This window comes from Magnolia sinica, chromosome 12, assembly GCF_029962835.1.
Source record: "Magnolia sinica isolate HGM2019 chromosome 12, MsV1, whole genome shotgun sequence".
Classification (NCBI taxonomy): domain Eukaryota; kingdom Viridiplantae; phylum Streptophyta; class Magnoliopsida; order Magnoliales; family Magnoliaceae; genus Magnolia; species Magnolia sinica.
This window is the reverse complement of record NC_080584.1, coordinates 10,321,257-10,337,884: the sequence shown is the minus strand read 5'-3', so window position 1 is coordinate 10,337,884 and position 16,628 is coordinate 10,321,257. Positions and strand designations below refer to the sequence as shown.

Here is a 16,628-nt window from a genome sequence, read left to right as displayed (position 1 = left end):
GGATCATTATAAAATTTGTTTTTCCTCTTAATTTAAGTATTTTTGGCTATATGAGTAGATTGGATGTAAAATAAATATCACGGTGCTTAACAATTTTTTTTTAATAGTGAAAATCATTATTTCTGCTGCTATTCATGGTATGGTCCAGAAGATCTTCGGATATGATTTATTTTTTGAATAATGTTATAAAATGAACTTTGAAAATAAATGAACGGTATAGGTATAATAAATACATCACCTTGGCGCCGTGTAACTTAGATTTCTTTTTAACCGTTTGTACAATTCGGAACTCGAGGAGTATCAGTGATCGTCTCCGCACGACACGTACTTACAGCAGCTATAGAGCCGGTGTCAGGTACACCAGCCAATCCGCTTCCGGTGAATCCGGGGTCTCACGTAAATCGTAATCCACTTCGTCTCCACTCAGGGTCTAGTTTGTATCGCCACCCACGGAGGCCCACATTCCGACATGGTCCGATGATTTGAACCGTCCATTGTCATGGTACCACCATAGATAAAATATTGTATGGTAGATATTCTTCTTCTGTAGTGATCTATCTTTCGATTTTTACGCTTGATCACAGACCATTGAAATTTTTTACTTTCCTTGTTCTAAAATTTTCTGCAGAAGGTGATGATCAAGACCATCCATTCAGCATGATTTTATTGTAATGGTCTGAATAAAAGAGATTCCACAACATGGACGGTTCCGATCATCGGTACCATCTCAACAACTGGGCACCGGTAGGTGGCGACATACAGTATATCCTCAGTCGCGACAAAGGCGTGCTCCTCTCTCTCTCTCTCTCTCAAAAACCAAAATAAAAAAGGGACAGAAGAGCATTTGAGTTCACTACCTATCTCTCAGCCATCCCATGCACTAATAGCTTTTCACAGAAAGATGAAGTTGATACTAAAATCTCCATCTTTTATTTTCCTTGCCTTTTGCTTTGGGTGTATACATCTCTTGTATTTGGGAGAGAGGTCCATAGCTCAAACTACAACTAATGCTACAACAGACCCATCTGAAGGTAACTCTTCATGCAGTTGCAAATACTCCCTTTTACTGTAAATTGGAATTTTGTTTATACATTAAAGAGAAATGCTACTACGATCTCAGATCATTAAAAGTTATAGTGCTTCTAGTTACATTTGTCAACTTGGACGACCCAATTCACTAATCTGGATTGTTTATTATTTCCAACTATGTTTCGTTGGCTAACATGAAACCCATGTTAGATTCTAAGCTTCTTCTTCTTCTTCTTCTTCTTCTTCTTCTTCTTCTTTTTTCTTAAAGGAAGAGAGAATTATCATTTTGGGGGAAGAGTCTCACCTTCACCAAACCAAAAGAGAATTGGGTGTAAAGAGTATATACTGAACTTTCGGTGCATATGCTTTTGTTTCACCTCTGGTCATGGTTGAGCAGTGATGCATGCATGCATGTATGTATGTATGCCCTTACGAATGCTCTCTTCTATGTGAAATTAGAATTTCTTATTCTTCAGTAGAAGTAGCATTTTTTGGGGTCTTTTTAATTTTTTTCCTTGCCAAACAAGTGAAACCCATGTGAGATTTCTAGCTATTTAGCCTTATGTTCTCTAAGAAAGATAGGAAAATCATTTGGGGGGCTATGAAATGGTCTTTTAGAGAGAGAGAGAGAGAGAGAGAGAGAGATTCACTTTCACCTACTTTAAGAGAATTTGTTGAAAGAATATTTACAGGACTTTCAGTGTATCTGCTTTTTTATCGCCTCTGATCATAGTTAGGCGGTGATGAGTGGGGTCCACCACATGCTTTGTGTTGGGTGGTGTACCATAATCAGAATTCAGAAGTTGCCAAGTTGGTGAATAGATATACACCCAAGCATTCGGTGTATCAGATGGGTGGGGATAGCATATATAAGAACGGTTGTATGCAGCACAGTGCACCGTATTGGTAGAGTTTAGTAAATTTATATTCCAAAAATATGACAACTGTTACAGTATCCCAGGAGACTTCTACTCTAATTTTTCATTTTCCATAAAATTATTTTTCTGGGAAAGGATTGTTTTGGGACCCTTTTTTTTTTGGCTTAATCAGTACTAGTGAATCAGATGCCACACATTAGACAATCCCATCCATCCAATCAGATGATTTTGGGGTCATTTGGAACCTTTACCTTTGACCATTCATTTGTAATCCTCACAAGTAATGCGATCGAATGGTTAGGATTGTTGGGTGGGTGAGAATTTTGGAGGATGGCAGATATCTGGTGGGCCTAGTTAGATGAACGGCTGGATTACATACATATGTGTTTGCTCGTGATATATAACATATTTTGTTAAATTAAGAATGGAGAAGTTGCTATATATTGATAGCAAATGTTGAATTTAAAGAAATGTTGAATTTCATATGCTAATGGATGAAATATATCAGGGACCTAAACTGGCTAGGCCTGGATTTAAAGGGTTCTGGGCCCATTGGGCCAGGACTGTTCAAGTTTTGGATTAGTACAGACCAAGCCCAGCCCATTTACAGATCTTATTAGTATAAGGATTTTCATAAGAGGTTTTCTATAATAAATCCCGAGACATTACAATAGGGTAAATTAGGACTTTAGCCTTTCTCTTAATGATCCAAACCGTTAATATGATGGGCCTCGCCTTGGATGGGGGATTGCGGAAAGATAAATCTCTTTGATTGGAATGTTTCAATGGTTCACCTGTTTTCATGGTCCTGACCGAACATGGGACCTTTGACTGTTGAACTGTTTTTTTTTTTTTGGTTAGCATGTTAGCACACACACCCCACTGTTTGTGTAGAGCGGGTCGCGGATAATTTCATGGCCAAGATGGACCAGAAGAGGCCCAATCGCAAGTGGAAGTGATCCGGACCGTCAGGACCTTAAATCGGGCGTATCTCCAAATCGGAATGAGTTATTCGATGTACCATATATGATTTCGGGGTAGGACGAGCTACTTTAGCCAGCCAACCCCGCTATGCCAGGTTGCCCATGCCGAATTTGCAAAATACCATCAGATCGATGGTCGAATTCCTGTTTTAATTTCGTTTTTACGATTTATAGTAAGTTTTAGTTTGATTATAACTCTTCATCCGTTGGACTTTAGGAGTAGCGGACAACATGAAAAGTGTTTAGAATAATTAGTGAGAACAAGGTGGTGAAGCCAAATAGGACACTTACTATTTTTGGCCAAAAACCATGCGCACTAGTAGACATCACGATTGTCTATAAATCGGAAGTTTACTATTTATAGTAAGTCAAGATTTATAGGATTTTAGTTTTAGTTGTAGTTTGATTCCGAAACTTCTTTTATGGCTTAGCATCCCTATTTAAAGGGGTGTAAACTCGTTTATTCACATATCAACCAAATTATGAATTTTATAGAATTTATTTCTATTTTCTTGTTTCTTTTATCGTGGATTTGAGAAATCTCTGTGAGGGGTCTAGAGAAGTTCCGTGGATTCGGAACAGTTATCCCCTTGAGGAAGACGATGCTCGACCTCACGTCCTTCCATATGTCACAAACCACCCATCAAATGGGCCTGACTATTAGGCCAATGAAATTCTCTCTATGATCCATCCATGGCGGGGCCCACTGCCATGTGCCCGGTGCTAGATCTAGCAATGCTTTCAAAAATGGAAAAATAGCGAGGGGTTGGTAAGAAAGGGAGGAAAATGATCCAATGCGTCATAATACTGATAATATCCTGGCCCACCACCTGTTAGGGAGATGTGGTGAACCATTGCCTATGAGGAAAATGATCCAATGGATCATAATACTGATAATATCCTGGCCCACCACCTGTTAGGGCACCTAAATGTGTTCCTACTTCGGGCAGGAAGTGGGCTGTGATCATCATTACATAGCTGAATCATGACCATTCATGCATACCAATGCAATCCATACTGTTGACTCCTAACACATTTCCTTTGGATGGTGCAGCGGCCACTCTAAACTCCATCTTTCGGCAATTGGGTGTGTCTGCATTGCCTACGTGGAACATAAGTGGTGAACCATGCAGTGGGGTCGCCACTGATGATTCTAAGAGCATCGATGATGAGGACATGAATCCGGTGATCAAATGCGACTGCACATTCAACAACGGGACCACCTGCCACATAACAGCACTGTATGTATGCTTACACACACACAATATATATATATTCATCCAGTTTATTTCTCAGGAAAATATCGCAAAATTTTAAAAAATGTGGCAGTATTTATGTCACTTACCACCAGAGTCCAACTGGATGACAAACACTAATGAGTAATGAGGACTTTGCATCTGGTGGGCCCCACCCCCGAGATACCGTGGCCTAAATTCTCACCGATCATATCATCCCAACCATCCATGGCGACCATTGCTCCTTTTCTATAAACCATCCATCCATGGTTCACGGACCAGAAAGTTAGCGTCATCCAACAATCAATTTTTGCTCTGAGGATGGAGGATAGGGCCCACTGGATGAAGTCTAAATCATGATGAACTGAGAAGGTGGGCCCTATCAAGTTTTGCATGTATTAAAATAATTCAGATGATTGCATTCATTTTTAGTCAAACTAGTAGAGAGTATCTTCAAGTTACTTGACAAGATCTCAGTTGATTTTATAAACCAATTTTGTCATAATTGATATCGCATCGCAAATCATAACGGGGATTGAATTGTATCAAATCTCAAGTTAGAAGATTTTTTTTGTAATTCATCAATCATCCTTTGCCATCAATATGCACCAAGTAACCTTTTTTTGTCATCAATATGCATCAATACCATGTCATGATAGTGTTAAAGGATTCTTATCTTCTATATTATTTATTTATTTATTTGCATTGTAAGAAATTTCCCTTAAAAACATATAAGAATTCTTTAATAATTTATATTCTTGTTACCTTTCTTGAATGTAGAATCATGTTGGAAAAGTGACATTTGATATTGTAGACCGACAAAAAAAGATATTTTGATTTTTAAACATAATTCCATAATACATATAAGTCAACATGATAGATAAGTCATACATCTATTTGGTGTTTCAACCAGTTGAAGAAGCAAGAAATCATTAAAAAAAAAAAAAAAAGCTCCATGATTTAACTTTGAAGAGAATATATCTCACATAATCTCTTATAAAGAACAAATAAAATAAGTTATAATTTCTAAATGATTCCTAAAGGTCCCGCCAATTTAAAAACATAAAATGAAAGCCAAGTGAAGCTTAAAAATAAAACAAAAAAAGTATAATTTGAGTCGTAAATAGTAGAATTCAAATCATAGAATCGTAAGATTTATATAAAAAGGGATTCAAGGTGGGATTCAACTCATTTTTCTTAAGATTATACTCAAATGATATATCTTAAATCATTAATCGTACGATTTTGACAATAATGCTAGAAACTTACAACCATTTCAGTGCACATGTTATTTTTCCTGCCTCATGAGGAAGCAAAATCTTAACCAAAGATATTCTGTATCTTTTGAAGTTAGTATCTATATAATAGTGCATGATCATCTTATGAGATGTGATATTCAACGTATTAAAAAACATTTACATAGTCATTACGCATTATGGAAAAAAAAGAGCCTGTAATGGTCCAATGTATTTTTTTTAAAGGACTTGACAACCATTTACAGGCAATATGGTAACAACGTCGTTGCTGTTATTGAATAATTTCGTTATTTTTTAATAAGGCACCTTTGATTCATAACAAGTTTCAATCTTCGTAACAGAACATACATCATCTATGGTATTGTCTCCTAGTTTCACTGATGCTTTACGGTAAACTAATTCACTTACAACCTATTCAACGGTTGAGAGTCTTGAAACATGTTTATCGCTCTATCGATATTGTTTCCATGTATACATATTACCATTTTTTTGTTTCACCACAAATTATGAGTATCACATTGGGTACAATGCACCATATGCTCGTAGGGTCGAATATTTCTTATCACTAGAAGCCTTAGGGCCTGTTTGGGAGCATGGATTTGGAACCCCCTAGATTTGAAATCCTCCTATTGTGTTTGGCACGATGGATTGGGAATCAACTTTAATCCAAAAGTAGCTATGCATGGTATATTTACGGGGGTTTGAATTTAATTACTAAATCAACTTTAATATCTCTAATTAGTTACGTGTGTAATGTTTAACACAATGGTTGTAATAAGCCCGCTGAAATATATGCTTTGCCCGAAAATGATGAAATTCCAAGTCTCGGATGGGCCACAAGCACAAGATCATGTCTGAGTGACTAACCAACAATTTTTAGTCGTTGATTTACATGGACAATGTTTGGACGGTGCTGATCATCATATTAAATTAATTATAGTGATGCAATTGATAATCTAATTGTTTTTTGCTATTATTAGTGGGCCATGTGCCCAATAGAATAATAATATGGTGACACACATGTTACACATGGAACTATTGAAAGGATTTTAGGTATAATCCAAGCTCTCACTGTGGATTTGAAACCCCCTCTTTGAGGATTTGAAACCCCCGGTTACTTTATGCTGCCAAACAACCGGGGGATTTGAAATCCCCCCAAATCCACGGTGCCCTTAGGGTTAGGGATGTCAATGGACCTAGCTCGGCTGGCTAGGCAAAATCAAAATTTTGAGTAGGCCCAGCTCGAACAGTTCAAAATCCAGACCGAAGCCAACCCAAGGCTTGCCCATTGGCATTCCATTTTAAATTTGCTAAAGATAAATTAGACCCAAGTCAAAATTCATGAGCATGGGCCGAGCCATTAGGTCAACTCATTTGAGTATCGACTCATTCGTCAGTAGGGCTGAGTCTAAGTACCTAGTTTAAGAACTCTGATAAATTCTTTTTAAGTTTTCATTTTTCTTATTCTTTTTCATTCAGGAAAGTTTATTCTTTGAATGCAAGAGGCACAATCCCGGAAGCGCTTGGGAATCTGTCACTTCTCTCCAATCTGTATGGATTTCTTCTCTTTAGAATAACCAGTTCATGACCAAAACACCCCTTTCCTCATGGGGGTATTTTAGGCATGTGAGTTTCAATTTGAGCTGGCCAAGTATTCTGATACGGGCTGTAGCGGCCGTTACAGGCCGTTACGGCTGTTTTTATTTTTTTGAAAAATTCTGTTACTGGACTGTTACGGGGCCGTTACGGCCTGTTTTTCTGTAACGGCCGTTACAGCCGTTTTAACCCTGTAACGCGTAACGGTTATGACCATTACCGTTATGTAACTGATTTTGAATACCTTGGAGCTGGCCCATCTTATTGTGAGCTGGGCTTGGGTATGACTTTTGAGCCTACAAACTTGCGTCTACTTCAGGCCCTACAAATAAACAAACTCTACCCTTACTGGCATTATGGGCAAGGCCTAGGAATAGCTGTCAGACTCTACAGATCAGTGGCCATAAAATAACTGATATGGGATTGGGCTCACATGCTCAGGCCAAGTCTGGCCCATTATTTCAGAGAAGCAATGTAAAAAGCGAGGCGTGCAATCTGAAACATCCATCAGGTGGGCTGCCATCAGAAAGTGTGCAAATCTCACGATCATGACTATTCCATCCGAGGCCACTAAAGGGGTAATTAAAAGCAAAATAGGTTAACACCCACATTGGAGTCCTTTATTTTGCATGGTCAAGATGGTTTGATCGATGTGATTTGAAATGATAGCCCATCTGTGGGGGCCCTCCTAATGGGAAATTGGGACCACTTGATATGTGTAGCCCATCCTTTCTGCTTCAATGCTTCTAGTCCACTGACACTAAGTACAATTTTTGGTCTATATTTGCAGGAATTTGGGTCAAAACTACTTAACCGGTTCCTTGCCTTCATTTATCGGCAATTTAACATCCATGCAATACCTGTAAGTTACGTAACAGTTTCTTATATGTAATTAAAATTAGTTTGGCCATGATCATGATGTATTTGTTGGCAATGATACTCATGATGATGTGTTATTGGAGATGATGCTCTAAACCACTCTACATGTGGTCGGACAGTCGTTACATCTAGATTGTCCATCCGACAGCGACTACCATGGATGGTCCATTGGTACAAAATTACACCATTGAACAATGCTAGCCATCTGATCAATGGGCCTTTAATCATTGCATGTTGTTGGGTGACCATTTTTATTTTTAGAGAAATGATCTAGTCTAAGTGTATGGAAACTTTTTAACGCACCTAGTTGCATTTGGAGTAACTGGCATCCACATCACCTACTTTGACTGTCCATTAGATCCAGTCCTCTCTTCATAGGCTTCCTTGAAAAAATCATACTGATCACATTATCCAAACTATAAAGTCAGTGGCATGCAAAAATGGATTGACAGGACTGTTCTCAGAGGTGAGGTCCAATCAAGGATGCTTAGGAGCATTAGATTGATATGGGTTTTTCAGAGTGGTGAAGAAAGTGTGGATTGAACCAAATGGACGGTTCAGAGTAGTTACCATGTGCTGAACCCACTAGATCATTTCTCTTTATTTTAAACTTCCATTTGAAGGCAACTTTCAATTGCCAATGCTCTTCTCTGCAAAATGGTTAGGATCATCCTTCCAGTGTGATGGTCATGCCCCATCAGGAAAGGGGGGGGGGGGTGGTCCAGAGTTCTAGTGATCTCAACATGTGGGGCCCATTGAGAGACACATGATGTATGGGCCCAAATCAATACTTAGCAAAGCAAACTCATTTCTAATTCATTCATTTGAAGATCTACCTTGTTAACATTCACATTGATTTTTTTTTTTTTTAGGTCCTTTGCAGCCAACGCGTTGTCTGGAAGCATCCCAAAGGAACTCGGAAACCTTCAAGAACTTTTGTCATTGTAAGATATCCTTAATTCCGTAACACATAATTAAATTAATTATGTAATTTTCAATTAATTCAAGATGAATTTTGGCTCTGATACAGTAGGGGGTTGTTTGATGATATAATGTAATCTTTGACACTATTTTTTGGTGCAAGCGATTGTTATGTCACGCGTGAACCGCCACTATGGACCCAACACTATGGCACCTACCAACTTGTCATTAGCCCCAATAGGGCTGTCAATGGGTTGGATTCTATAGACCAATGTTTTTAACATCGTTACCGCATAAGGTCTCGCACTCTCGGGATATGGATACATAACGGTTATCGCATAGGATATATCGGTTATATCGCTGTTGTTGGGTAACATAAGCAAGCATTGAAAAATTAGTCGAATTTTTTGATGAAACTTCAGGGATTGTTAAAAAAGACATGAGTACACGCTTAGAAATCAAAATATTACAAAAAACAAGTGCACATAATAGGTTTCATTTGTATGGGGTCCTAATCTATATGCTATTTGACTGAACTGATGCAAGCATATTCAAAGTCTATTCATATAACCTTTAAATGTAAGAAGACATGTATGGAAACACAAGAAATACATTCAAAAGCAAAAGAAGAATCACTAGATTAGGTTACATGTTTGATTTTTTGTTTGGACAAAAAATTGAAAATTTTCAAAGTTTCTCAACTTTCCACAACTCGGGCCATCTCCCCCAAATATCGAAATTGAAAGCTCCATATCCATGATTTTTCATTCAAAATATGAAAAATCATATATTTGTAAACGTTTGACACTAATTTAACATGATTTATAGCAAAAGAAGAAGGATTAAAAGTAATAAAATAAAATAAAATAGCTCACCAAATCGAACTAGTGGGATATATCTAGGGGTGCACACGGGACGGTTCGGTCTGGTTCTGGTTTCCCCAGAACCGAACCATTCCTAATGGTTCTAGGAAAATCGGAACCGGAACCGGACCGTTTGCACCCTAAAACCGAATCGGAACCGGACCGTAAAACGGTTCAGTTCTATGGTTCTAGGCTTTTTATAATCCAGCCCAATTGCATATATATATATATATATATATATATATATATATATATATATAAAATCCAGGCCATGTTCATTCGTATTGTGATCTAATTGATAAATGGTTTAGATATTATATGAGGTGTGCTAAAAGACATTTACGGAAACAATCAAAGGGCGCATTGTAAACCATAAATCATGAGTCAACTAGACAATTAAAATATATTGTAAACTAATAAAATATACAACTAAAATATATTGTAAACTCGGTCTGGTTTCAGGTTCGGTTCTACGGTCCAGTTCCAAGTTCAATTCTACGGTTTGGTTCACGGTTCGATTCGGTTCTACAAGACCCCAAACCAAGAACCGAATTGAACTAATCGGTTCTTTGATTTTCAGGACCAGAATCGGTACCGGTGCACTTCAGAACCAGACCAAACCGTGCGGTTTGGTCATTTCTGGTCTGGTTTACTGGTTCTACCGGTTCCATGCGCACCCCTAGATATATTGCATTACCTGTGTGTTTCATATCATACAGGTGGGATACAAGATATATATTGCGGGATATATCAGCCAATATCGTCGATATTTAAAACATTGCTATAGACTTGTACCCGGGCTAACTTGGTTCAGGTCATGCCCAGTTTGGATCCTTTCCGGTCATGGTCTAGTTCTTGAAGACCCGGACTAGGTTCCAATCAGGTTTGGGTACCTGTCAGGTATCTACCACGTCTTTGGATCTTGATTTCAAGTTGGGTTACATGGTTCACGTGCATGTGCCACTTTGACACTGGCATGGTGTGTAAATGGGCTCTCTACATGTGTGTGGCTTAGGAAATTTCATTTCTTTTACTAGAATAATCAACAAATATTAAATATATAAATCTGCTATTAAAACTAACTGGACCCAACCTAACTTGACCCACCCTGACTTTTAACTGGTTCATCCCATGGACCCTAACCAAATCTGACTAGTACTGATTACCCACTTCCTGATATCCCCAAAGTGCCCTTGTAGGTGGGTACACGACTTATCATCTTGTGTCAACATGGCATTTTTCTAGTTGTTGGATATTGAATTTATCATTTTACTTGAATTATTTTGATCTGAATTCTGTTGCAGGTCCTTTGGCTCAAATAGTTTCAATGGATCACTCCCTGCAGAGTTGGGGAATTTGGTAAATCTGGAAGAACTGTAAGTTATTAATCATATCTTTGATACCCAGTCCATCTACACAAAGTATACATGTTAGCCATCCATCAGGTCGGCCACCCAGTGCAGATGAGCAGGCCTGAAAATCAGGTTGCTCCACTCATCATATGGGCCATGGTGTGAAGTGTTTACAGCCAGCTGAAGCAAGTTTTTTTAACTGTCTACTTGTTCAGGGCACCATGGCCCACCTAATGAATGGCCAAGCCTGTCTTTTAGGCTAGGGCTGCTAGGTGCCAATAGTAATCATCTGATCTTTATCATTCTTACACTGTAATTCAACATTGGTGTTTTGTGCCCACTGATTGAAGCCATGCAAGCTGTTTTGTTTCATTGTGCATGGGCCAATAACCAGTTTATGGCACGATACTTCCATGGCCCACCCTTTATATTTGATTGCTGCATCAATGCCTTATCTAGTTTTTTTTTTTTTTAAATAAAGTAATGAGAGACTATATTAATACGAAAAGGAAATACCAAACAAAGGACAACTGTCTAGTTTCTGGGCATCATGAACAAAAAAGAATGGTGTGCAGCAGAATGATCATGGACAGATCATGATCAAACACTAAGGCCCACTGAAAGTTGATTGCACAATGTTCTTGATTTCACTAGGAATGTAGCAAAAGAACCACTCAAAAAAATTGGGTACAAAAACTAGATTACTATGGGTGGGATCCACCATCCAACATTAGGGTGGTAGGTCCATGATGCACTAATGATCCAATGTATGCTATGGGCTATAGCCTTTTTTTTCCCCCTCTTACCACACCATTGTTATATTTTGTCTCATGGGTGTGATATGTTTCCAACCATCGATCATGTATGAGAATAACTAGCAGTTGAACTCACAAACTCTTTTACTTGGGCAGTTACATGAGCAGTGCCGGTGTCAGCGGTCTGATTCCTTCAACATTTGCCAATCTAGTAAACTTGCAGATAGTGTAACTCTCTCTCCCTCTCTCTCTCTCTCACTTTTGATTGGCTTTTAAGCAATGAAATTATCTTAAATTTGAATTTTTCACTGTAACGCATGTTGTAATCTCAGGCGGGCCTCTGATAATGAGTTCAATGGTTCAATACCTGACTTCATAGGGAATTGGACTAATCTTAAAGCTCTGTAAGTTAATATAATGAGATTTTCTCTTTCCTCTCTCAATTTAATCCGTTCTATTCTGTCTTAAGGCTGCGGTCAAACCGCCTATATATTGGGCCTGAACATCACGACCAGGCTTGGCCCATCTATTACGCAGTCTTGAAAGTTCAGCCCAGCCATGGCCCCTTTTCTTACTAATAATCGTCATAATAGATATGTTATTAGACTGGGTCTGGGTTCGGCCATTTATTTACCATACCTGAAATTCAGGCTCATGCCCTACCAGCCATGAGTGCAACTTACCCAGAGACTGAAATGGGTACAATTTGCCCCAACTCATTCTTACTTGGTCAGGTTTTGGAGTGTGACTCAACCCTGTGGCTCGTCCAGTTCTCACTGATACCAAGCTAGAGTCGACTCAGTATTGGATAATATTTGAAACCATGAGATAACCAGGCCTAAAAATCACGCCCGCTACTGGCCCATTTGATAATTGTAGAGAATTTTAACTTGTGAATCTTAATGTAGGAGGTTTCAAGGGAATTCTTTTCAAGGTCTGATACCATCGAGTTTTTCTAATTTAACATCTCTAACCGAGCTGTGAGTATTTGCATTGCTTAGTCATTTCCAATTTAAATACAATTTTTTTCCCCTTTTATTGCTGCTGTGTAATTGACTATCTAATGATCATATAGGCGAATTGGCGACATAATGAACGGGACCTCATCGTTGGCATTTATTAAGAACATGAAGAGCTTAACCACCTTGTAAGTGATCAGGGTATCAATCTATATTTGTTTTTGTTTGTTGCTGTTGCTGATGTTCTTGATCTTTTTGTTGTTTTGATACAATTGAATCTTGTGTTTTTGTGTAGAATCTTGAGAAATAATCGGATTTCGGGTACAATTCCATCCGACATTGGAGATTATCAATCATTACAGCACCTGTAAGTTGGTCACATCACAATGTCCTATATTTGCTCAGTGATTAGCCCAGGTCCACCCATGAAAGCCATCAACAGGCCTGGGTATGGACTGAGGCTGAGATGGAACAGAAATAGCAGTATACTATGGGAGCAGGCCTAATCCATTTATTCTTTGGTTCTGAAAATAGGCCCAGGCCTAGTCCATCGACCTTAAAATGAGACTCAAGTCCAGTTAGGCTCAAAAACCCTCAACGAGCTGTCTTGGTCCATTAATATCCCTAGTTGGTGGTCAGCCACTTGCTTCCAGTGCTATCAAATCAATCAGTTTGTATTTTGTTTTTTCTGTTGTTAAATTATTTCTTTGTTTTACATTTTCAGGGATTTGAGCTTCAACAATTTAACTGGTGAAATTCCAAGTTCTCTCTTCGGTTTGACTTCACTTAGTTACTTGTAAGAGTCAAACACCCTCTTGTTCATGTCATTTCCATGTTGTTTGGATCAAATACCAACGTTTCTGCATTAAGCTGAATGTGCAAATTGATCTGTGTGGCCCATTGTGACATTTTAAGACCAACCATGCTTTATGGGAGGGCAATTAAGGAACAACATGTTCATAGGATGAGTTTAGCTGAAATGAGGATATTGAGATGTATGAGTGGCAAGATGAGGAATGATGGTATTAGTAATCAATGCATTCAATTGAACTTACGAGTAGAACCAATAGGTAATGAGATGAGGGAAAGTAGACTTAGATGGATTGGTCATGTGCAACAGGATATGCTAGTTACAAAAAGATAGTTGAAGCAAGTTGAAGGCTCTAAAACGACAAGGAGGAGGCCCAAAAGGACATGGGTGGAGGCAGTAAGAAAAGACTTGATGACCTATGGTTTGATTAAAGCTATGACCTTAATAGAGTGGAATGGCAGAAGAGGATTCGTGTGACCGTCCCCAATTAATTGGGATAAGGCTTAGATGATGACAATGATGAATCCATCCATCATGCGCTCCCGCTCCTACTCTCCTTAGCTTTCAAAACTTAGGTCTGATTTGAAATTTAGGTCAATCCAAAATTCAAGTGGACGACAACTATTCTATTTTTAATGAAAACACAATGGAACTTAAACATCGTTTTTAAAAACCCAATTTTAATTAACCATGGGATCTTCGGACTTTGATAAAAACCCAATTTTAATTAACCATGGGATCTTCGGACTTCGACAATGTCAAATTCTAAACCTCTAAACCTACGATGAACAATTTATGGTGTGAGTTGTGAGTGTCCCTCCACCCTTGCGCAGTATGTTCCTGTGTAGAGATCCATGCCCTGCATGTGCGGGGGAGTGATAAAGTCCCTTAATATACATTAATACACCATCCTCTAACGGCTAGAGCTTTTAGAGCAAGTGTTTATTTGACAAAGGAGAAGAAGAAGAAAAGATAAGAGAATCTCTCTCTCTCTCTCTCTCTCTCTCTCTCTCTCTCTCTCTCTCTCACGCCTCTCTTTCTCTCTGAGGGATGTTCTAAGATCTATTACATAAGGAGGGATTGGGATTTTAGGGGTGCACCAGTTATGACACTCTAATACCCTACAGATTCCCACAACCCCTACACATGAATGTGAGCCTATGATTGCCTTATTCATGCATGTACTCATAATCTTATCCTTCCACTGTCATGGCCATCCGCCAGAGATCTATATCCCACGCTAATCAAATAGTGGGCCATTGGATTTGGGTCATTAAATCATCATCAAGTGTGATTAAAACATTTTAACAATTAAAATAAATCATTAATGGTTAAAAACCTTTGTAAAGTCGCTTAAAATCTTTAAAGTGCTGGGCCTAGCGGGTAAAACCACTTGATGAGTGCTTGCTCTTGTAGATCTTTCAAATAACACATACTCGTATACACCAATGGATTTCTTATTGGCATGTGAAAGAATCAACTGACCTTGAAGGATGTAGCCAACAACACCTACTTTCAATGGCTACGCAGTAACCTCACAAGGAGAGCCAAAGCCTTCAATCAGGATTGTGATCCTTACATGTCCTTAGCTCTAAGGATTAATTATCTTTCTATGCAACATTAAGTTTGATCATAGTCCAGGCGAATGGGCCCAAAGGTCCAACAAGAACCTGTATCCATGACAAACTCTATTCTCATGTGGGGGTAAGGGTAGAGGCATATAGACACCAAGTCAACACCCGATGGTGGAGAGTTGAGATTGTCCATCCTAACCCAAGTCAGCCTCCTCATACAGAATAACAATGCGTTTCATCAGGTGATGACCATAGGTCTATCATAGAACTTGTGATGGTCATGGTATAATAGGGTACTAGGATACATGGACCACAACTCTCTCAAGTTAACAACAATTGTGTCCAATATTGAGTTCCCAAGAACAACCAAAGGAATCACTCTTCACTTAACCTACATCCACACATGTTTAAGGTGACACCACATATTAATTAAACCATAGCATTCTATCCTCCAATCACCCTTGGTCATCATGATCTATGGCTAAGATCATCCGTCACATCAACATGCTCAATGGATTTAGGGCTCACATTAGTTTTCTAGGGCACAACTCCAATGGCAACATGTAAAATCATGCCTAAAACCTCTAAAATCATGTATTGTGGCTCACTCGTGTTTTGTAATGGCCTGAGTTTTCTGGGTCCATTCCTGGTCGGATGCATTTTTGAGTGGATAAAGTGGAATATAAAGAACAAAGTGGACCCTGCATTCAACCTGGAAGGTTTTTAATGGCGGTTGTCACCATCCCAACTGTTCCATATTGTGACCCGTGATCACCTAAGTCTTGGATTGCCCTGATTTTTGGGCACCAAGGAGAAAAATGATGGACGGATTGGATATCATTAAAACATCATGGTGGGCCCCAAAAATTAATCTATTAAGGATAACATAGAAACCTTTGTATTGGATCCAATCTCTTTTAAGTGTTAGTTGGTGTATGCATTTTGTGTTTCTTTTGATCCATCTCAATCTGCAGGTTTCTTGGAAACAATAGCTTGTCCGGTAGCCTTCCTTCTAGTAAAAGCTCATCACTTGTCAACATGTATGTTATTCGACCTTTTTGTATCAAATTCATTGTTTAAATTGTTTGTTAAATTGAATTTAAATAATTAGTTCCATGAAGTGAAAATGATCAAACCATGACTACTGTTTGTAGTAGTCACACTAAGGGACCCCAAATTGCAGCTTTCTTTCGAGTTGGATGGAAAGGAATGAATTTGCAATTTGAGGGAGACTTCCTAATATGCTTACTAATGCAAGTGCAATGTGGTCATTTCCTTTCTCCTGGACTAATTATTCCAATTCAATTTGTTAGTTAAAACCAAACACAGACTTAGAAATTATCTGCAGTTGCATTGTTTGTCCCTTTCATTGTTCTTTTCTGCAAAAATCCATTGAATTTTTTTGTTATTCTTTAACATGAATACCATTTGGTATCTAGTAAAAGCTCTAATGTCTAGTGTTTTTGGTTTGCATCAGTGTTCGAAATATCGATATCGTGTTATGTATCGCATTCTTGGGATACGGATACGTATCGGT

At 38.5% G+C, this 16,628-nt stretch overlaps 1 protein-coding gene across 1 annotated transcript in view; it reads left to right on the top strand.

Moving 5' to 3' along the window:
- Positions 1 to 854: 854 nt before the first annotated feature.
- The window catches only part of LOC131220901 (probable LRR receptor-like serine/threonine-protein kinase At1g56140), a 57,088-nt gene continuing 41,314 nt past the window's right edge, over positions 855 to 16,628 (top strand). Inside the window, exons 1-13 of the mRNA XM_058215814.1 lie at positions 855 to 1,031; positions 3,945 to 4,131; positions 6,861 to 6,932; positions 7,768 to 7,839; positions 8,729 to 8,800; positions 10,945 to 11,016; positions 11,904 to 11,975; positions 12,080 to 12,151; positions 12,656 to 12,727; positions 12,823 to 12,894; positions 13,002 to 13,073; positions 13,431 to 13,502; positions 16,066 to 16,131. Coding sequence (XP_058071797.1) covers positions 902 to 1,031; positions 3,945 to 4,131; positions 6,861 to 6,932; positions 7,768 to 7,839; positions 8,729 to 8,800; positions 10,945 to 11,016; positions 11,904 to 11,975; positions 12,080 to 12,151; positions 12,656 to 12,727; positions 12,823 to 12,894; positions 13,002 to 13,073; positions 13,431 to 13,502; positions 16,066 to 16,131 — 1,103 coding nt within the window. The 5' untranslated portion in view covers positions 855 to 901. The remainder of the gene's footprint in view (positions 1,032 to 3,944; positions 4,132 to 6,860; positions 6,933 to 7,767; positions 7,840 to 8,728; positions 8,801 to 10,944; positions 11,017 to 11,903; positions 11,976 to 12,079; positions 12,152 to 12,655; positions 12,728 to 12,822; positions 12,895 to 13,001; positions 13,074 to 13,430; positions 13,503 to 16,065; positions 16,132 to 16,628) is intronic.